Consider the following 23,443-nt stretch of genomic DNA (forward strand, 5'->3'; position numbering starts at 1 on the left):
TTAGTTTGAACCCATCCCCCTTCATCCTGCCACCACTCGCCCCAGTGAGGAGTCCCTCCCCAGCTCTCCTGCAGCCCCTTCAGATACCAGAAGGACACTACAAAGTTTCTCTGGAGCCTTCTCTTCTCCAGGCTGAACAGCCCCAACTCTCCCGCCTGTCCCCACAGGGAAGGTGTCCCAGCCCCATGAGCATCTTCATGACCTCCCCTGGACCTGCTCCAACAAGTCCATCTCCTTCTCGGGTTGGAGAATCCATAGCTGGACACAGAACTGCAGGGGGGGTCTCACCAGAGCGGAGCAGAGGGGCAGAATCCCCTCCCTCACCCTGCTGCCCACGCTGCTCCGGATGCAGCCCAGGATGTGAGTGGCTCTGTGGGCTGTGGGCACACAGTACGGGGTCATGTCCAGCTTTTCATCCACCGACACCCCCAAGTCCTTCTCTGCAGGGCTGCTCTTCATCCACTCGTTGCACAGCCTGCGTTGTGCTTGGAGCTGCCCCATCCCAGGCGTTGGACCTTGCTCTTGGATTTGTTGAAGAGGATTAAAAAGTTGTATCAACAAAAAATATTAGAAAAAATTCACATTCCTTGAAAAGTTGAGATAAACTGTAACAATCAATCTTGATGTATTTAAGGGCACAGAGAAAACTCAGTATCAAATCCCTGATGATCAGGCAGTAAGAATGCTTTGCACTTTGAGTACTTTAACTCAAAATTCTTTCTGGTTATCAGGCTTTTTTTTTTTTTTTGCTTGAACCTTCTACTATCCTACAAACTCCACGAATTTCTTTCTTTCATTTATCTTCTGATGGTGCAACCAACTACAGCAACACCCTGTTTGCGCCTGTTGTATCAATATTATATAAAGATAAAACACTTAACCTCAGCTTTTCACGTGAATTTATATTTTTCACATTTTTCTAACCAACTTCCTGGACACAAAATTACATACAATATCCAAAAAGGTGTCTCACCTAGCATATAGCGAACTATCACCCCTATTTCTTACATTTAATACTTCCCCTCTTGCTCAAACATCAGCTTTAGAGTCTATTGCAGCAAAATTCTTACCAGGATGTGATGAACGTACATGTCTAATGTACCAAAATTCATCATGTCTAAAACCAAGTTCAGGTTATAGAACTTAACAAAGAAACTTTCAAATACATTTTACACATTTATTCGTACTGCTGGGTGAACCTCTCACAGGCATTCCAAATGGGATGGATATATTTCAGATTCTATCTTAAAAAAACCATTCAGAGTAGAGCCATACACACTAAAAATGATGACAGAAGCTGAATCCCTGAATCTGGAAATCAAAAATATTTTAACATACTTTTTTCCATCCTGTGTTATGGACTGTCAGTAAAGTAAGAGAAAGTTACCATAACGTCTATATAACTTACGTTGCTGGAAAGAAGGCAAAAAACACATGCATGCTCCCTCCCTCCCCACTGGCCCCCAGTCAATTGAGTGAAAAGAGAAAAACTCTTTGGTTTTCTGCTCAAAGATCGGTCCTATCTTATTACCAACAAAGTACTCCAAGTAGCACCAAAGAGAGGAACTCGAGGATTTGCCAGTAAGGAGTTAAGAGGTGTAACTACCGGAAAACCACAAGAGGAAAATTAGGAAGCTTCGAACTGGAGAAAGAACTGACACTGTGGAGGAGGACAACATTTCCTGCATTTTTACAAACAGGACAGTGCATGAGTTAAGATGAATAACCACGCATTAAGCCCCTCAAAATCCTAAGTAATCACCCCATCCAACTGATCTTCTTCACAGTTGTAACCGCACCTAACAGCTTCAGGCACGCTAAGCGGGTATTTCTGCTGCCGTGATCTGCAGAAGATACCGGATACCAAAATTCAGTTGTGACTGAGTTAATGAATTGAGCAGCTGGAGCATCTTAAAAGTAATTTTAGGTTGTTTGCACATACAGAAATACAACGCTCTATTGATTTATAATTGAATTTTTTTCCTTTCAAATTATTCCTATTAAGGACTGACACAGCTGATATAGCTTTATAAAAAATACCACTATTCTGCTGAATTTTAATAAAAAATATTCCCAGAAAACTGATGGATATAGGTCTATCATTGAAAACATAAACTGTGTTAAAATTTGTTATCTGGAAAAGCTGAACATCTTGTGAAAGAGAACTAACTCTCCCAGGGACCTGCAACTGACGTAAAATAAACATATTTTAAAAGAGCTGCTTGATGAAGGCAGTAAGCTATGGATCTCTGTTTTTCAAAAAAAAAAAAACCTGCTGAAACAGGAGGAGTACTTTGCCTTCATAGAAACTTTTAATATTGCTGATGGAAACAAGAACTGAATATTTGCAAGGCAAAGGTGAACCAATTGGTTCCATCACATATGCTGATGATTTGTATTCTGCTGGAGCACTAGTTAAATGCATTTTTCCTAGTCACTAGGTGGCAAAACCCAGGTTTTTTCACCACTCCTTTAACAAAAAACAAGCCAACTACATGCCATCTTACTTCCCTGCTGTGAATCCTCTGCTGTTTTTGGAGTTCATTGCTCTATTGATTGTTTTTAAGTGGGAATGATTAATAAGACCAATGGTAATTCAATTTTGTTGTGCTGTGCAATAAATCTTGCGTTTTCCCTAATAAGAATATGGAGAAAGAAAGGAATGGACACATTTAGATAAAAGGTGGATTAGTTGTATTTCTGATTTCAGCTACATGAAAATGGTTGGTACAAAAGTTTATTAAGAACTCAGAGTCTAAACTTCTGCATATAAACCCAGGATAGCAAGAATGGTTCTAATTGAACTAAAGCTGCTGAAGGTTTTAGTTTTAAAAAGCTCATGATTAACTCATTGAAACACTCCCCCTACTCCAATTTTTGTCTTCTTTTTAACAATTAGTACCATTCTTTGAATTGCAGCAACTTGCAAGTGCTTTATAAACAACCATCTGCCTTATTGTATCTTCTCTGCTTTTCACTGTTTATCAATTTAAAAATGTAAAACACATTTATCAACACATTTATCAACAATGTAACAAATTCCCATCTGGGTTTATGAGATGCTCATCATTTCTTTCAAGAATCATGCTAACAATAATTATGAAACTATCTCTGAACCTTTCGAGTACTGTCATGTTACTGTGATGAACCAACCTACTGCCAATTGCTGCCTACAAGCTAGAAGAGTTCACTGAAGCACATCTGACATAATCATTCCAGTAAAAAGTCTTCACAAACAGCAGATTTTGAAAGTGGATTTAGCATATGCAAATGAATATACTGCATGCAACAAAGACTCATATTTAAATTTAAATTTTCTTAGGTACTATTAAGTAGGCTTTAATCCTTGCTGTCTGTCCATCTACCCCACACACCAGAAAGAAACACTGAAGATTAACAGATTGTTAAAAGCTGAACTCATCCTAAAATTCTAAAGACAGTGCACATGTAAGATTTAGGTCTTTCTGTGCTGCTCCTATGAGCATTTTCTTTCTAATATCAAAGATATTGGTTCAAAAATGAGTGAAGTAAAAGGACTGGAACGTTATGGAAACGTATTACTTACAAGTCAGGGAACCACTATTAGAGATAAATTCAAAATTTACGTGCTTCATCTAGTTGAAGCCTTCTGCACCAAGTCTCTGTTTCGCACTTACCTACTGCAAATTGGAAATAATCAATTTAGTATGAAAAAAACCTGTAACGGATAAGAGATGGATTCTTAAGGAACTGCATTTATAGCCTTGATGTCCAAAAAGCAACAGGTGTCACTTCCTCCAACTGGTAGACTCAAAAGTCTCTGTTCCACATGGATCCCTCACTGTGTAACGATACCACACTTCTACTTTATTTTAAAGATCTTGTCTAATCTCTCCCTTCTGCTCAGCTATTTTTGTCCAAACAGCACAACTCTCAGTATTTTTGTGACGTTTGCTCCACTGAAAAATTTTGCTGAAGCAAAAACCTTCTGCAACATTTATTAGCAGGCGGGGCATGACATGTACAGAAACAGCACTGTCAAATTGCTTCCAAAGGAGACCATCCAAAACGGAATTTAACCACTTTCAAAAACAAGGAAGGGGAAATGCTTCAGTTAGATGCTTTCACTCTACCTTCAAAACAGGACAAATTTAGGAAGAGTTTACAAGCTTCTCAGTGAGGATATTTACTGCCTCCATGAAAGCTTACCCTTACTTGACAGTAATACAAGACACCGAAAAAATTCAGTTTGCACACGCTCCATGGACACCTGTTAAGTATTTGGCAACCAATCTCTTCCAACAGAACAACCTCTTCAACAGCCCTAGCCAAGACAAGCATGCCAGGAAAGCAAACAACCATGAACTCACCCAGGTATTACATTTCTATTTTGTCTCTCAGTAAGACTTTTTCTTCCAGCTACTAAATAACTACAAATATATAATTACAAGTAAAGGTACCCAAACGCAGTTTTGCTTAATCCGTGGTGCGCAGCACATACTTTATTGTATTAAAGTTTTGCTAGCCAGGGAAAATCTGGAATGTTTCATGATAAACTGTCTGTGCAAAGAAACTGAAACTAGAGTGTAAGGATTTCTACTAATCATCTGCAAATTTTATTTGGAACTTGATCCTGCAGCCCTTATTCACAAGATCAGACCCTATTGAGTTTATTCACATGAGCTTCGGCTGCAAGATTGGACCTTAAGTACTATCAGGTGCACGTGCAGCCTATCATCAGATTTTGGGTTATTCATGTAAGAAGCTACCCTTTCAAATGCAGACTACTTAATGCTTCCTTCTTCATTAACTTACATGTCCTCTTCTGCTGCTCTGTGCTTTCATTTGTGCTATGTAAATAGCTTCTTTCTCTCAGTCATCCAAACAAATAATGCTCTTTGCAACCAAGGAGGAAATTAGTAGCAGGTGAACGCTTATTTTTTAAATTATGTTGAGACCAAGCTGTTCTTTAACTTAAAGATCTGTGGGGGAAAAAAAAAAAAGAAATCCCATTTTACTACTTAGCAATCTTAATTACGGGTTGTCATTGTCATATTTCTACATACTTATTTTTTTCCCCACACATAAACATTAATCTTGATGGCTAATCTACTTTATGATGGGCTGGACCTAACACTGCGCACATACTTTAGAGCAGTTTATTTAGTGGGGCAAGACTTCTCTGATGATGCGAAATTAACTGTATCTTATCACACATGGAACATGCAAGGAATTTCTGATTTAGGTGTTCCACTTCTTTGCTTTCCATACCTGTTCTACATAAATACAAGGTATTTTCTCATGTTGTGGTGTGGTAACTGTGAAAAATAACTACAAATCTTCTGCTACCTGCTTATGCATTACAGACAAGCTGCAGTTATAACAGACAGCAAACACCAGTCCTCAAACACGACCACAGCAGAGGCATTTATATCGTGCTCCACATTATAATCTACACACTTACAAATCTGACTTGACTACTTAAAGACATGGGTAGCCAAGTAAACTGTCAGTACAGGTAAAAGTCTCTTCGTCAGTGATGGCACTCACAAAAACATCTGTAAATGCTAAATAGCCTACAGGCAGTCACCAAATTATAATTAGTCAGGGCCAGAGATTAAGAGATGCGGAGAAGGACAGAGGGTAAGTGCCTACTAATGCTTGGGATATTCTGGTTGCTGGAAGACTATGGAAGGAGAATGTCAGCATAATCTTTTTCACATGAAACTTCATATCAACACAACCTACATGACTCGCAAAATACAAGGTAAAATACCAACAACAGATTTCAACAGTATTTTCTTTATGCTTCCAGCTAATTTCAATGCCATGATGAAGCAGGGTCTGGAACTGAATGGTGGCAATTTCAGTAGCCATAATATCAACTGAAAGTGTGGCACAAACAATATACATAGACATCTACTTAAAACACACATCATGTGAGTCTATCCTAGAATCCAAATCTCCATAACTCCTAGCCAGAAAAAAAAAAAGTTCAACCTTGAACTGGAATGGTATTTCTGCAACAACTGAACTGCTGTCGTAAAATTGTTCTCAGTTGTACTTCAAACTTGCCACATGGACTAATCGGCAGTTAGAAGCAGCTGCAACACCATGTTCTGTGCACTTCTGTTGCCATTTTAATTTTTAAAAAGCAAATGGAGAGGCTCTCCACAAAATTCAATGCAGCAATAGCAATGACTGAACCTGAATCACAAAATTATGACCAGTTCACTAAATTGTCTATTAGGAGCACATATCAAGAGGCTGCAGAACAAATTGTGTGCCTGAAATAACAGATCAATGAATGAAGAATAAAGAGATGTAAGAAGTAGAGACGTTGACAAACCATTGTAATTTCTGAAGAATCAATTTCCATACAGCCAGAGTAATGTCAGAACATCACAGATAGTGTATTCATGACGTTTAACAGAAAAAAAATCATGGATTACCAAATGGAAATTTATTAAAGCTCCAAAAAAGAGCGAATGATACTGTAACGTAAGTCCAGGAAGTTCATGTACCTCTTGAAACTACTAAAACGCAATAAGAATAAGAGCAGCCCACAATATATACACATAGAGAAAAAAAAATCAAGAAACCCTGCCCTGGGCAGGATGGGTATTTCCTTTCAAAATTAGAAAACCTGCATACAACAATGGAAGCACTGAATACATAAAACACTTTTGTATGATGATACAAGTCTGGCTACATAGATGTTCAGCCACAAATATATACAAGAGAGGTCTTAAAGCCAAAGGATGATGTCTCAACGCAAAGGTCAGCTTTTACTACATCACCTTATGAATTATACGAGCTGCTCCTTCTTAAGCTATCCCAGTTTGCTGAACATATCTTGTCCTAGATGAGAAAATGCCTAATCAGAGGGTAATATACTACTTCTGTGCTACTTAACATTTACATCAGTGACCCACCAGTCTATGGCACAAAAGAATACTTTATCTATGTGAACAAATGCCAAGGGTCTTGCCAGTCAGTGTCCTCTGCATTCTCAGATAACTCTACAGTGCCAAAACCAGACAATGGAGCATTTATAAATTTGTGGCTGGTTGGAAGAACTGTGTTGTATCAAGTACCTAGCAGACAACAGAGTGATATACAGAAGAGTTTCTTTTTTTTTCTGTGAAAACACAAACCAGATAAACAATTTAGAACAATTCACCCTCTCAGATGCCTGATTCCAAACCTTCCTTTCCTTTTAGGCCCAAAATATAAACAAAGCACATTTTCAAAGACCTCTCAAGAGAATTACTTTAACTAAGGCAAAATGCAACAGGCAGATCACAGATGTGAGACAATCAGTCCATAAACACACCCCACCACCTTCCAGTTAACCCCAAACCACAAAAAGTATTTCTGAAATACTATGGGCTGAAGCTGTGGCACTCGCTGTTCAGATGCACAGAAAGAGGAACTTGATGATGTTGGCTAACACACAGAAGAAGGTGTGGTGGCACAGAAACCCGCCTGGAGACATACTAATCTCGATGGCTCTGCATTGTCCAACTCATCTATTTGGGAAGTGGGGATATCTGAACAATACAAGCACACACAAAGGTCTGCACACACAGACCTCGGAATAGGTGTCAACTTCCTGTGTGTCAAGTAACTCAGAAAATGCAACAGACTGGGCAATAGCAGTTTAGAAAAACATACAGCTGAGGTGAAAGGTTGCAAGAAACAGCAGCAGTAGCCACCGTCCTCTCCTGCCCTGACACAGGTCTTGCAGGAACAAGGAAGAGAAGGAGAAGGTAGAAAGCAAGGTTGTTCAATCCCTGTAAGAAAGCTCTGGCCGAACAAAGCAGTGCTCAACAGCTGGGCAGCTCCAACACATCAACCTCAGAGCCCAGGCTGTCCCCTTGATGAAATGGAGGGGCTGAGCTGGCCATGGAGAACAGGACCACCACTCAGCAGAGGCCAGGCAGGGTCAACAGGAGCTTTTCATCACAGTTTCACAAGCAGAAAGGCTGTCTCCATCACAAAGCCTCTTTAGGAGCTACAGCAAGGATTTGGGTGGCAGACTAATCCACATTATCTGTCCTGTTATTCACAGCACTCTGACCCATAGTGGCTTTTCATTTTACCCGAATGAGTAAGTGTAGTGGTACACTGGAAGACTGGCGCGGACTGTAGGTACGCTCAAGTGACTTGCATCTGAGGTGTTGGAAAACACACACACATCACACCAGATGACTGTTGGGCAGGTAACAGAAGCCAGGGATAGATGCGGGGGCATCTCTCACATCCCTGCCCTGAAAAGCTGTTGTGTGAGTCCTGGGAACTCAGACAGAGCAGCAAGCGAACACAACACAGCAGTGGGATAAATACCCCAGGTTTTCTAGCAATGAGAGATCTCCTTGTGCCTGCACTGCTACTTGTCGAGCTGCTCGTGAGATCACTGCCTGCGTGCCTCATCTGGAGGCTGCTGGAAAGATTCCTCAGATTCTCAGGCAGAGACAATAAATCTACTCTCTGCATTTCAGCCATGGTTTGTGGTTGTCTCTGCATCCTGCTTGTTTCAGCCCACACAACAAGTAAAGCCCACACCACTGAAAATCCACTATGGTTTACCTAAGAACCGGGATCACATGAGCAGTCATTCACAAAAGAACAGAAATTCCTTGTAACACAACGATGCATGTGCATTTAAACGGAGGCTTCCATGTGTAAAAATACAGCACTGCACAGCCCTGTGGTGTTACACCACACACACGTGAATCTCCCTCCTCCCTTCCTTTCCTGGTGTGCTGCTCTCCACCAAACCTCTCATTTCTACTTCCTGCAGCCTGACAGTATCTCAGCTGATGCTGGTTGGGAACTCTTGGACCAGACCTTCCTCTAAGCCATGCCAGTTAAGGATGGGTGGAGTGCTGTTGCTGTTAAGATGGGCAGAGGCTTCTGCCACACGCTCCTTTGAGCCTGCATGCTCAGTGCCCACAAAAGTTCCCAGAGCCCATCCTGCCCTACCGACAAAAGGTCATGTTATTAGGTATTTCCTCAGTTTTAACAAATGTGTTCTTGGCAGCATGAGAAACTATATGAAACCATTTAGTGATAAGTATACACTTATTTACCCACCTGAGAAACTCAACTGAGATGCTTTATACTATTTACTTTGCAACAGTGTAGGACTGGCTGTCACTTCAGGCACTTCGTTTTTACTCTTTAGCTCACAACTGTACATGCTTGGAGGGCACAAGAAGCTGAGAGGGGAAACAGCCAGCACACCTGACTCCAACTCCATACAATACGGCATCACACTCAGCAATAAAAGCTCAGGGAAAGGAGGAGAAAGAAGAGGAGTGAGTGAGTGGCTGGGTGGAGCCTGAATTGTTAAACCACGACAACAAGAAAGTTTAAAAGACAAAATATCTAAACGTGCAAAATCAAACGTATCTAAGAGTAGTCTGAATTAACATCACTGAAGAGTAAGTGGGGAATAAATGTTTTTTATGCTTGCTAAAACAATAACGCTAATGAAAGTAGACAAGGCATGAGGCAAAGGCAGCTCCTGAAAGACATTTCATAATGATTCCAAGGAAACCACCGGCAGTGTTGTATGTTCTCAAAGAAAAAGGCCCTAGTTTGTGCACATAATGATGCATCTCCTTTCTCCAGCACGCTGAAGCTATTCTTTCTGTTGGGTAGGGGAGGTTGTGACAGTGCAAGGATGACATCAGCACACGTTGCTTTGCCTCCACTGAGGTCACACACTTCTCAAGTCAATGCTCTGACTCCTAAAGCACGACGATAAGCATGGCACTGAAGTCATTTTCACCCAGGAAAGGAAGCATGCTAAGTTGCTTCGACACCCAAAACATCCCTAGAAGAAGTCTGGGAAGTACCAGTAGCATTCAAATATCTTATATATCAATAAATATTTAATCAATTGATCATCAGAATTTTGCTTAATCAATTTAGTGGCTGCTGAAATCTCCTGGTAACGTGACAAACCCAGCAAATAGCACATTCATCTTCTGCTGGAAGATAAAATACCAGTTTTATAGCCAGGGCTTCGCTTTGAGGAGAAGTTAAAGAAAATCCTGCACTGCATAATACTCTCTACTTTGTGTGATCAGGATGATACTCTATTCTGAACACATTCTAAAGTCAAACTGTAGTCTAAATCTCATCTTAAGCTATACTACTAATATATTGTATACTGGAAATTACTGTTAGAGCATTAACAGGCAACAAATCCTGAAATACCTTTTGTTAAATGACTTCAGCCTCACTAAATCCTTCTTGATACAGATATAGAATTAGAACTATCATTTCTACAGAAAAACACAACAACAAACACAGTACAGGAATACATATAAGCATTCATATATGCGCACAATTAATATACCTCTCCAAGAGCTTCATACCGCTTTTGGTTCCATCTATGCAAGTCTTCACGATAATTAAAAACAAATGGCTCCCCAGTTTTTATGTGTCTCAACTGCCCCTCTGTAAAAGAAATAAAATCATTACATTTTAATACAGTACTTCATTAAAAGTAACACACATTTCATTGTTGAAAATTTTAAAAGTAGCACATCAAAAGACTGGGCTACTGTGAATTTCTTCTCCTTTGGTTATAGTATTTTTGAAGGAAAGCAACTGTAACACAACAAAATCCACTCCCTTGGATGGCATACACTGCTAAATAAAGCTCAACACAAGTGATGACAGAAATTACGTGCATATATTAAATGTCAAGCTGCTTTGCAAGTTTGCTATGGATTTACACTGAAAGGTAAACATTAGCAGCTAATATTTGATCTGTACTGTCAATTAGATGATCAAATGGTAGCCACAAATCCCGTACTTCAAAATCAACTGCATTTATGAAGAAATCTGAGTACAAAATCGTGCTAGAGACTGGAAGTTGTCCTTGTTTATAGCTAAAGATTGGCAGCACACCCAACCACAGATGAAGACACAGACTGAGTTAAAATAAAAATAATAATAAAATGGTAATCAAATAAGATGTAAATTGCAGAAAACATATCCCACCTTCATTTCATGAGATAAAGCCCTAGTTATGTCTGTCTCAGAGCATCACATTGCTCCCAGCTTCAACAGGTGAACTCTTCACTGGATTAAACTGGCTGGATGTCTGGGCCCAACAAGTGGTGGTGAATGGAGTCAAACCCAGATGGTGGCCAATCACAACTGGTGTCCCCCACGGTTCAGATTTGGGGCCAATTCTGTCTAAAATCTTTACTGGTGATCTGGGTGAGCAAACTGAGTGCTCCCTCATTAAGTTTGCAGTTCACACCAAACTGAGTCGGGTGTTGATGTGCTGGAGGGCAGGAGTCTCTGCAGAGGGACCTGGCCAGGCTGGATCCATGGCCGAGGCCAGTTGTGTGAGGCTCAAGGAGGCCGAGAGCTGGGTCCTGCCCTCGGGTCACACCAGCCCCCGGCAGTGCTGCAGGCCTGGGGAGGAGCGGCTGGAGAGTGCCCGGTGGGAAAGGACCTGGGGGGCTGGTGCCTGGGGCTCTGGTGGACACCCGTCTGGAGATGAGCCAGCAGTGTGCCCAGGTGGCCAAGAGGGCCAGCGGCATCCTGGCCTGGGTCAGGAGTTGTGTGGCCAGCAGGACCAGGGCAGGGATTGTCCCCTGTGCTCGGCACTGGAGAGGCTGCACCTCAAGTCCTAAGTTTGGTTTTGGCCCCCTCACAACAAGAAAGACCTTCAGGAGCTGAAGCGTGTCCAGAGCAGGGCAACAGAGCTGGGGCAGGGTCTGGAGACCAAGTGTGGGGAGGAGCGGCCGAGGGATCTGGGGCTGTTCCGCTGGAGAAGAGGAGGCTGAGGGGAGACCTTCTCGCTCTCTGCAGCTCCCTGGCAGAAGGGGGCAGCCAAGGTGGTCGGGCCTTCTCCCAAGGAACAAGCGATGGGACAAGAGGAAATGGCCTCAAGTGGTGCCAGGGGAGCTGTAGGTTGGACATTAGGAAAAATGTCTTTACTGAAAGAGTGATGAAACCCTGGCAGAGGCTTCCCAGAGCAGTGGTGGAGTCACCACACCTGGAGGTGTTAAAAAAACGTGCAGATGTGGCACTTGGGGACATGGTTTAGCGGTCATGATGGTGTTTGGTTGAAAGCTGGACTTGATGTTAGAGGTCTTTTCCAACCATAATGATTATATGATCTTCTATGATCTACGATCTTCTAAAATTGCAGTATATCAGAGAAACATTAAAAACAGGATATAAGTATGTCAGAAAGTTGCAATATCTGCATAATGAAAGTAAGGTTTCTCAGCTAAATGGTTCCTCTTGAATAATAGGAAGTTAACAACTTAGTTCACGCCTTTTCAGGACCTTTACATTTTGACTCTTGATGTTTTAAATAAAATATTTACAATCTGATATCTCTAATCCCTGTGGTTATTTGCCTGTTTGACATTTATTTCCAGACCTGTCTTACTTCAGGTACTAGGCACTAGGGAAATATTTCTCCCAAACTTCACACAACTTCAGTTAGCTCAGTGGTTTGAGCGCGGTCCTGGCAACAAGGACCAACATCGAGGTTGCGGGTTCGATTCCTGCTCAGTCCCCATGTGTTGCCTGGTCTAGTCGAGAGGTGGCGTCCCGGCCCATAACAGGGAGGTTGGATTAAAATGATCTCTAAGGTCCCTTCCAACCTAGGCCATTCTGTGATTCTGTGATTCATATCCCTGTCTCAGGTCCTAATATCTTTCTTCTTGTATTCTGATCGTAAGTCTACATTCAGCTGCTCCTTCTCAGCTAGTTACTTTTCAAGTATGACATTCAGCACAAAGTTGCTCACCACACAAGTAGAGTGGAGCAAATAACTCCTGGCTTTCCGGAACTCTTGTCCTCTTCAGAACCTTCAAATCTGACAAAAGTCTTCCTTATTTTTTCCATCACAAAAAAAATTACGATTACTACGTAAGAGTACATTGTGGACCATTCAAATTCAATGTACAAAAGTAAAAACGAGACCTTTTTGTTTTGCTGACCAGTAGCACATGTAATAGGTATTCCTGCATCCTATGGAAATCACTCAGCCTGTGAGGATAGTGATGGAATATTCAGTAATATCATTCTAAAACATCATCCCCCAAAATTCAAATTTCAGCCCTTTTTATCAACCACATATGAACCATTAACTCTGAAGTGAGTAAAGAAGACAGTAGACACTGCGCAGATCTAAAAATAAGGAGCTGAAAAGTGACAGAGCTGAACCCCTCCCATCAAAGAAAGAGCATCACTTTCATGACACTTTTAGTCTCTAAGTACCTTCCTGTGAAAGCCATCAGGGTATTAAAAAGCTAAGTGTTGCATAAATGACTATCATTTAAAGGACAGCTCTTTTTTTTCTTTAAAAGTGGAAGATGTAAGACAGGCAGATTTAGAAACTAAAGTTCCTCTGTTCGCAGAACAGGCACTGCAAAGAAGTAGAATTGTAAACGTCCCCATTTGTCCTAGAGGTTTCAAACAATCTTGAAAGAGCCATTTCAGGGAGCCTGGTATTACTTCAGCTCAGAGGCTTATTTCTCAGCTGGATTTTAAAATGTATGCACTGAAAATTGTAAATATTACTAACTCATCTAACACACAGATTCAGCTAGCTGGCAGTACTTGTAGTGATCACAGACTTAGATGTTATCCAAACCCACGATCCACACCAGAAAAGTAAAACACAGTCTACACCACATTGCTCATTTTTCTGTCAGTATAAACAGGTGGTTTCCTGTTGGTATTAATGAAATAGCTAGGACAAATTGCTGTCTAAGTAATAACCTCTTTTGCATCCATAAAAATGAATCAGTAAATGAAACATTTCTTAAATGACTGACCACTCTTTAATTTTGCTTTTTGATGCTAATGCTAGAGAAATTACTTCCAGAATTTTGGTATCAACTCTTCTGTAACAGAAAACAGAAAGTCATAAAGTATGCACGGTACGAACCTACAGTATTGTATGGAATGAGGGATTTTTGTGACGATTTTATGAAATAAATGAAATATTACTCTAGCTAGATTTACCAGTCTGTTAATACTAAAGCTAAAAATTTTATTCTTAACAGAAAAGTGTTTAATTCTAACAGAGACTTATAAGGTATAATTAAAGTTCTGATAACCTCTCAACATTATTCGAAGTATAGCCTTTACAAAGCATATATGACTTACTTTCATTAAACATGTACTCAAATCCTTCCAGAGTATCAGGAAATTCAAGTGGTGGCTCATCTTTTTTCATTAGTTCATCCAAGTCTATTCTAGACAATAAATCTAAAAAAGGAAAAGAAAAATTACATAATGCATGTCATGTCTTTTTCATTTCACTATTATCACTGACAAAATGTGTTTGTTCAGATTGGCAGATCTTAAGGGTGGAAGGACATCCTACATCCTACTAAACACAGGACGTCACTATAGAAAATCTTGTTCCAGATTAAAAAACTGGGCCTCACTGTCAGTATATCTTCCTCTTTACTTATTTACCCCTCTCTAACGTTGATCAAAAAACGTCCAGGGACAGAGAAGCCACTAAAGACATAATGATTTGTTTCAATGATTCATTACCCTTAATGTTAGAAATACACTTCCCGTGCGCACCATGGTTTTAACATGAACTTCATCTAGCTTAGGTAGCAAGCCATGCATACATCCTTGTTTGCCTTTCTGAAGGGCTCATATTATCAAAGGCACATCATCTCACAGTCGTTTTACCAGTTGTGTGATCACACCACTTTCTAATCTTCCCTTTGATAGTCAAATAGGCTGAGTTATCCAAATTCTCCACTCAACCACCCTCCTTTAATTACTCTTAAGGTAAAGAAAGTTGCCATTACCTCTTTTAAACCAAGACGTGACATACACATCCTTTTCAGACTAGGATGGAATAATCTAGTACAGCTTGCACTCACTTATGCAACTACACTAAAACAAGTAGAGCCTGCATTCTTTACTCTATGTTTAAGGATTTACATTTAATCAGAGGCAAGCATACCGGGACATATTGTGCTTACATCTAAGTACTAAACAATTACTACATACACAGATAATAGTGTACAATCATCTCTCCACATTGCTCATCACCCACACAGCCTAATGCTGTCCTTCTAACACACCGCCTGATCAATAATAAAAAAAATTCATTAAGAGATGATTCAGCAGCATTCCACTGAAATAAATTTCCTTGCTTCCTCATAGATGAATTTGAAGACCACACAAATACTCAGCTCAGGAGTGCTACATTAACTTTGATCTGCTACTGTTTCAAAAATCGTAGTACCACGTATTACCAAGGAAATGCGGTAAGTATTCTGAAGTATATTGTTTTATTACCTTTACCACCCAATGTTGTAGCTCAAAGGAAAGAAAAAGGTTTGAAAAGACTAATGTTCTTCAAACTTGCTTTGTTCGACATTAACTATGCTTTCATTCCTTAATTATTTTAAATCCTTATTTGGATAGAGGTTTTGTACAGCTACTCTTCTTAGTCCTGCTGCCAGTAACAAGCTTATAAGTTATCTGTGTTACCTAAGCTCAGTACTGGCACATCAACTCTTTCTACAGTGTTTAAAATGTCCTGAAAATTAGCTTCAATGTTCTCAGCTTGCTCTTGTGTAACTCTTCAGGTTCATGACATTCACTACAGTGTCCACAAGATTGTTTCCAGCTCCTCCTTCTCCAAGTGATCTCATTAGGTAGGGCTGGAGTACCAAAGTGCAGCTTGTATGGCCACTGAAATTCAACATCTCTCCAAGAGATGCTATGGTGCTCGAGCATCTCTGAGGTATCTAAATACCCATACAAGATCATATGTGGACTGGAAGACTTCTAAATGTGGCTTTCTCAGCCACAGCTTACTTCTACATCAAACCTGCTTAACAGCAAGTCCCATGACATCCAATTCACATCAGCAATCATACACCTGTTCTTGTGCATTGTCCCTCAGAAGTTCAGGGAGAACTGCCTTGGTTCTCACCCAAATGACAGGAGAAAGAACAGACCTTTCTCAAAGAAGTTTTTAACACCAGGATGCAAAAAGCATGCCTCTTTTTCCTCTGCACTTTTACAACATGAAGGTAATAAAACAGTCTTTAGCACACCTTTCCCTCCTTGGGAGAGACCCGGGGCCACATCACACCTTTAGAATGTAATTCAACCTGAGTTTTCCCATCTTTTAACTGTGACCTAGTAGGAAATATGTTTACACAGAAGTGTCAGTTACCATATAGTAAAATCATAGAATCACAGAATGTTGGGGGTTGGAAGGGACCTCAGGAGATGACCCAGTCCAACTCCCCTGCCAGAGCAGGGTCACCCAGGGCAGCCACACAGGAACGCGTCCAGGCGGGGTTTGAAATTCTCCAGAGCAGGAGACTCCACACCCTCTCTGGGCAGCCTGGGCCAGGGCTCCGGTACCCCCACAGGGAAGAAGTTCCTCCTCATGTTTAGGTTGAACCTCCTGTTTTCCAGTTTGTGACCATTGCCTCTTGTCCTGTCACTGGACACCCCTGAGAAGAGTCTGGTCCCATTCTCTTGACACCCGACTTCCAGATAAGCCTCCTCTTCTATAAAGAGACATCCACCTCCCAAGTAACAAAAGCCATGTTATCTGAACGACATGAAGTTCATCTGCAGCATTTACAGCTTGTCATGATTTACAGCTTTCACTAGAGTCACTCAGGAACCCCGCAGCTGGGCTGTGCTCCAACCACCAACACGGCCACTCTCCTCCCATGCAATTTTTCAATCTAACATTAGCTAAAGCATTCTTAAAACTTTATAGAGATTCTCGCCTAAGATCTTGGACTCTCCAACTCCAAGACTAGTTCAACAGAGCCTGAAGGAGTGATCTATAGGAGACCTTCTGCAGCTCAACCAGAGGTCACAAGATCACATAAAGAAAACAACATCCTCCCAGAAAATATTCGTACTACTTGGACACTAATCCCTAAGGAAGATCAAATTAATGTCAAGTATAAAATGGGGGTTTTACTTTTCCAAGCATGAAGTACAATTCCCTCAAAATACACTAAGTTGACCGAATTAGTGCAAGGTTCGAAAAAAGCACCACACACATTTTCACCAAACGTTTCACAAAAACACAACTGTAAAATCATCTATGAACACTGCGTAATAGAATATATATTTCTAATAATATTTTGGTTGAAACCAAGTTTTTACTCTGAAGTTGCAAGATATATTCTTTTTTCTCTTTCAGACAATTTGGAGAGTATATGTGTAAGGGAAGCACTTTAAATTCAATGTTTGGTTAGCTTATTTCTAGGCCTAACCAACTCCATCTATTTCCAAAATCGAAAAACACTATCTGAAAGATATCATTTATTTAATTTAATTTTTCCTCAAGAAAATTACTCCGCTAAATCACTTAGGCCCATTTATTTTTTTAAAGCACACAACGCGAAGAAAATTTTAGTAAATCAACATGGAAATCAATGTCTTGAAAATGTTTTCCCTGCTAACACTCTAGTCAAAGACATTTTCAAAAGTTGTTATCTGGTTGCATAGCTATAAAATGTAATTGGCATAAAAATTAAGTGAAAACTCCCAGAAGAACACAAAAGCATCTGCCAACTTTCTCAAAGGATAATTTTATCCTGTTACTCCATACCATGGGTAGTTATTTTTTGTATCATCTTAGGAAAATACAGATAATGGACACACTGTTACACAAAAAGCATTAGCACAGATGGACTAACCGTTTCCTCCAGCGTTTCAGCTCCCAGACTGTACACCATACTTATATCAAACTATCTTCCTTTCCTTAATAATTGTTTCTGAAGTGTAAATATATGGGAAAAGAAGGCAAAAAGACTCATACCCTTTAACGCGGTAGTCTTCTCTTTTTCCTCTGGGCCTCCTTGCTGGAGCTGAGCCATCATTACCCAAACTGTCAAGAGATTTAAAATACTGAGGTAAATGCACATTACTCTTCGAAGGACAATCTGAAAATCAACAAGAGTTGGAAATCAACAAATTTATTGACTTCTACTTCATTATTTGCTACTACTTACATCACAAAAAAAAAGAGAACTTGTTCCAAAAGCAAAACTCCCCTGAGAATTATAAATTCCTATAATATGTAAGGAAATACTAACTTTTTTCTCACCTTCAAAACCCACACAGAGCACTCTGAAGTCTCACTATCCCGGATAACAATGTTTTATAACAGCGTGACACACATTCCAATATCAAGTTTGGTCAAAGAGTCAAGTTCACAGGAATGAACACTTAACTTCTCCTTAATCCTAAAAGGGCATCTATCTTATCAATACGTCTTTTTTCTGATTCTTATGTAACACGAGTAAATAAGAAGCCTTTTGGAGAAGCATCACACTTCTAAGTTCAAAGCAGAAGATACAAGAAAAATCAAAATATAATCAACGGAACTTCCGCAACCTTTGTCTTCATCAGCTAACTCCATTGTTTTTACTATGCTATACAGTTCTGTTTTCACAAAACTACACAGAACCAAGAGTTCTAAACCACTGTGATTTCTACAATACATTTTCAGCATTGAAATGTACAGAGTAAATGTCCAGCTACAGAACAAACCCAAATATACTTCTAAGTTTCTCCTATCACACTGAAGGCAACACAGACATTCAAATCTGCAACCTGTTTCATCTTGAATTTGGCACCAAGGGCGCAAACTACCATATCACAATCATCGCTTCCTCCTTCTCAATAAAAAGACTTCTGTGCATTGAATTCTTTTTGCCCTTCATCTTTTTTTCATTCTTTGTTTTATCTGTCAGTCATCAGCAGTTTGTTTTATTCTTCTCACTAACATAGTTTATCATAGATGAGTTCGCATGAACTGCATCTGTAACTGCCATTTGTGACTTTCAAATGAAGACTAACAGGATTCGCCAACTGTACTACTTACACATCTAAGAAAGAACCCCAAAATGGTTGAATTAATAGTAGTTCATTGTAATGGAAGCATAAAAAATTTAAAAATAAAGCATAATAAAGAATACTTTTCTACTGCCTTTAGAGAAAAACTATTACACGAAGCATTTTCTTGTATATCAAATAAAAGCACAGCAATTTAAGGGGGTGATAGTCATTATCTAAGGAGAGGGTTTGGGAGGCAGGTCTTATTTGTTTGCTTTTTTAAGCCAAGGTTCAAGGAAGTCCAATAACCCACTCTTGTTGGACCGATGGGAGACACTGGACCAATGGGGGTTGGACCAATGGGAGACACTGACACCTTCCTTTGCAAAATGGCGTTCAGATTAAGCTGATGGGAAATGGCGGCACAATGCTTGACATCATCTGAAGATACAACTCCACCACGAAAGCTCTGCTTAGATCACACACTTTTTAAATTACGACACAGCTCAAGATGATTCAGCTAAAATGTGAATCTTTTGGCTAATGCTTTAATCATGTCAGCACCCCTAACAAAAGTAATCAACAAAAATAACAGAAGATCACGGAGACATTTTTGTATTTTCTAGGATCTAACAGAGACAATGGAAATATTAAAATTACTCAAATGTCACATTACACATGTGGATGGTATTAAAGACTCTTTTCAGATGCTTTCAGATAGTCCACTGATTAAAGATCACAAAACCCAAAACCCTGTCCATCATCAGTTCGTGCATTTGCAGCACAAGACCACGTACAATCTAGGAAATCATTTAGAAAAGAAACTAACCCATTCTAGTTGAAATTGTAAGTGCTATAAAATGACAGTGATAGTGCTTTGTCATAGCCCAGATGAAAATTATTCTAGCCATGACAGTTGGGTAGTCCTCCCTATACAACATTTGAAAATTTGTAATTGGGTACAGTTAATGCAGTTACAAAATACATACAGATGCTCAAAGACTTGTTACTATCCAGGGGAAGAAACATAAAATGTATCCAAGCAGATTTACCTTGGTAAAGTATCCCTATCTCCTAATCAGATAAATCAATCCAGAGACCAAGAATCCCTGGCATTCTTGTCTCCACAACAGACACCTTTCTTCTTCTTTAAACAGATGAAGACCCTGCCACTGAGGAAAGAGTAGATAACAGGCTCACCTGCCAAGCTGGAAGCATGAAAATAAATAAATAAATAAATAAAGCTGAATTTAGCTTTGAGAGAGAATCTCCAGTTCTTTTGACAAAGTAAAAAACTGTAACAGCAGCCACTGGAGGGAGGACTTGATATTAGAATGAGGATGAAACAAGCACACAGTATTTTATGCATTGTTTGTGTGAACACAGCATTTTGTTGAATCCCTCAATTATAGCTGTTTAAATGACAAATAGAAGAAATTAGATGAGAGGGTTGGATTTCCTTTCGTTGACAGACAGGTGTCAACTATAATCAACTACAGTCTGATGGTGCAAAAATGAACAGTGGGAAAATTACAAACCTCTCTGAGTGGTAGCTTATAGGCAAATACAGGAATTGCAGTTTATTATTGGGATCATTTTCAAGCCCCACTGATCTTCAGCTGCACACACTGACCACTCCATGTAAGTCACAAACACCATCATCGAGTTTCTCATAACTACAGATTATTTTAGTGTTTTTCTGTATAACTACTTACATGATTCTTTTAAAAAACATCTTTTCTGTGACTGTTTTTTGCATTTGCTAGAGAAAGCATACTTCCTAAAGAACAACTTACAGATTCACCTGAAGAAAGGCTTAACAGTAAATGTTTATTGCCAATAGAATGTATACTTATTTGTATGTATCTTGCCTTCCCAGGCAAATTTAAGTATTCTATCACAAAATATCTTACCGTGTACTCTGTGCCTCTTTAACTCAATGCTCAGTAATACTTAGAAAAGATTTGACTGCAGAAATACTCTGTTTTCATGGTTCCATGTGAGACAAGAAGGCTGCATTTTCATCATACCGCACTTAATCCACTACAGAACTGGCCGATTTACAAACAAACGGTCATTAAATTAAAAACGAAACAGGAAAAAACACTAAAAAACCCAACTCCCTGCAAAAACAAACAACCCAACAGACTTCTGCACACTAAAAAGAATATACATACACATTTCACAGTTTTGCCTGCAGTATGATACCAGAAGTTCAGATCACTGATTGCATACCAGTGCTAGTCTTCAAATCAAACTAGACACCAGATCATATATTCCAACTCTGAAACTAAGGCATATATACACAGACTTCAAGCATTCTTCATCGTGTAACCTTGGCTGGAAATGTGGGAAGAAAAAAATATATAATTTTGCTCTACATGAGCAATATCTGAAATCAAGTCAACGACTATACGTAATTGCGATGCTACCCTACTACCAGTGCAACTGATACACAAGTATTTTCAAACAGCACAAGTCCACTGAGTTCATCTGGACATAGTCTGAACAGAAGTCGTGAGAATGCTGCTTTATATTGCACTGCTTTATTAGAACACAGCTGAATTAGTTTTGTTCTCTGTAAACTGACAAGCGAGCTATGGACGAGAACAGGTTAGATTTGTGCCATGTGGCTGATGACTAAGAACCAGTTTTTCTTCAAAGAGATGGCTGGGTGATAGTTTGGCTCCAGTCTCTTCTCTGTATTGGCTCAACAAAGCAAAAAATACATACTTTAATCTCAGTAGTATTTTCTGTCCAATTAGATTTTATCTCTTCCTGCTTTTAGGCCACTACAGATGATACCAGTAACAACTGCATCAATTAAGATTGCGCTTCATTTCCCTTGACTTGTAAGACCCTATTTTCCACTGCTTACAGGTTTATCAAACTCCAAATCTCAAAGCCAGTTATTTCCAGTCTGCTTTAGACTAAACTGGTTTGAAAAAGTTCAGCTAAGATGTCTATTTCTTGTACAAGAAGCTTGAGACTTCTTCTTAGTTCTGCTGATGTTAACGAGCAGCATCTCCATATTGCAGAGATGAGTAATTTAGCCAGAGCACCAGCTTAGCAGCGTGTGCCTCTTGACTTCACACTTAAAGCCTGCCCAGATCCACTCAAGTTAAAATTCCTTTTTTTGCAGACATTTAATATAGACTTACTAAGACTTATCAGAATTTCCAGAAAATTCACCTGTTTGTCTAGAGCACGCTCCATAGAGCTGCAAAAAGCCAGAGGGAAGATCAGCAGGAGCGGTACTAACAAATGCTAGAAGAATGGGATTTTTAACTGCTGGAATACAAAGGAATCAGCAAGGGCCCCAAAGTCCCCGATCTCAGTGCACCTTCACATTCTCCCAAATCATAGTGGAAACTGCTGATAAAGTATATGACTGCTAAAGGCTGATGTGTCTGAACAGCAGCTACGTTCCAGTGTTATTTACCCGACAAGTTCAAAAAAGCAGAGGACTACAAGCTATATGCATTAGCACCCCGATCGTGTCGGCAGCTCAATTGTTTACGCAAGGCAGAGTCAACACAATTCCACACACTGAAATTTTAATTATTTCAGTTTAACTTCCTCAAAATGCTGGAAACGACCTTCATAAACATGTGCGTGTCAACATGCTCAAATAAATATGTCAACATAATACAAAAGGAGGCAGCACAACTTCAGCACAGCCTCTGGGAGGCTTACAATTTGGTGGTCTTCTCAATCAAATACAAAGTTCAAAATGATCATCAAGAATTCTTCTGTAGCAGCAACGGCTCTGGTTTTGCCTGGGGTAGAATTAGTTTTCTTCACACATAGGGCTGTGTTTTGGATTCGTGCTGAAACCGAAGTTGATAGCACAGGAATGTTTTACTGAGAGCTCAGCAGGGCTTACACAGAGCCAACACGTTTTCTGCTCCTCACCCTGTCCCACCAGCGAGTGGCGGGAGGTGCCTTTATCTCAATGCACTTTTACTCTTCTGATTCTCTCCCCCATCCCACACTGGGGAGTGACAGAGCAGCTGGAGGGTGCCTGGTTAACTGCTGAGGTTAAATCACAACAACAGATAATACATTACTCTCTTAAATATTCAAAATATCAACAATTAAGCGTACAGAGAACGATCTCTCTGTTGAGGCAGATAAGTAGTTACCAAACAAATCAGGCAAGCAACTTTGTGGACAAAAAAAGTGATCCTGAAGTGAAAGCAGGAAAATGCTGCCTGGGAGAAGAGTGTTCACAGGAGGAACTTGCAGGTGTTCTTATGGACTGCTCACCTCCTCACAAACAAAATAACCTCTTCTTGCATATTTCCTGTTTTCTGAGCATTTGGCCTGAATGATTTTCTTCAGTGCTCAGAACTATGAACCACTGGATTCCTGCTTTAAGAAGAACTTTGAAGGACCTTCGCTAGCTTTCCTAGTTTCAGCACCCAAAGCGAGTGCACACTGATGAATAGGGCATTAACTTCAAGATGTCTTTCATCACAGCATTCTTTTAGAAGGCCAGCAAGAGTCTTCCACAAACAGCAGATGCTAGAGAAAACTCAAGGAATTAAGGCTGATGAAGAACTAACACCCTCAGAAAAAGCCCATGGAACATGTAACGATGATATTCAGTACA

General features: G+C 40.0%; 1 protein-coding gene across 1 annotated transcript in view; it reads right to left on the reverse strand.

Moving 5' to 3' along the window:
* FAM172A (family with sequence similarity 172, member A) overlaps nucleotides 1–17,915 on the reverse strand; it is a gene marked incomplete at its 3' end in the record, with an annotated part of 38,081 nt that extends 20,166 nt beyond the window's left edge. Inside the window, exons 1-3 of the mRNA XM_009869067.1 lie at nucleotides 17,810–17,915; nucleotides 14,143–14,244; nucleotides 10,352–10,452 (exon numbers count right to left, since the gene is read on the reverse strand). Of these exons, the coding sequence (XP_009867369.1) occupies nucleotides 10,352–10,452; nucleotides 14,143–14,244; nucleotides 17,810–17,915 (309 nt within the window). The remainder of the gene's footprint in view (nucleotides 1–10,351; nucleotides 10,453–14,142; nucleotides 14,245–17,809) is intronic.
* Between the last annotated feature and the right edge of the window lie 5,528 nt (nucleotides 17,916–23,443).

This window comes from Apaloderma vittatum, unplaced genomic scaffold (assembly GCF_000703405.1).
Source record: "Apaloderma vittatum isolate BGI_N311 unplaced genomic scaffold, ASM70340v1 scaffold3205, whole genome shotgun sequence".
In the NCBI taxonomy this organism is placed as follows: Eukaryota; Metazoa; Chordata; class Aves; order Trogoniformes; family Trogonidae; genus Apaloderma; species Apaloderma vittatum.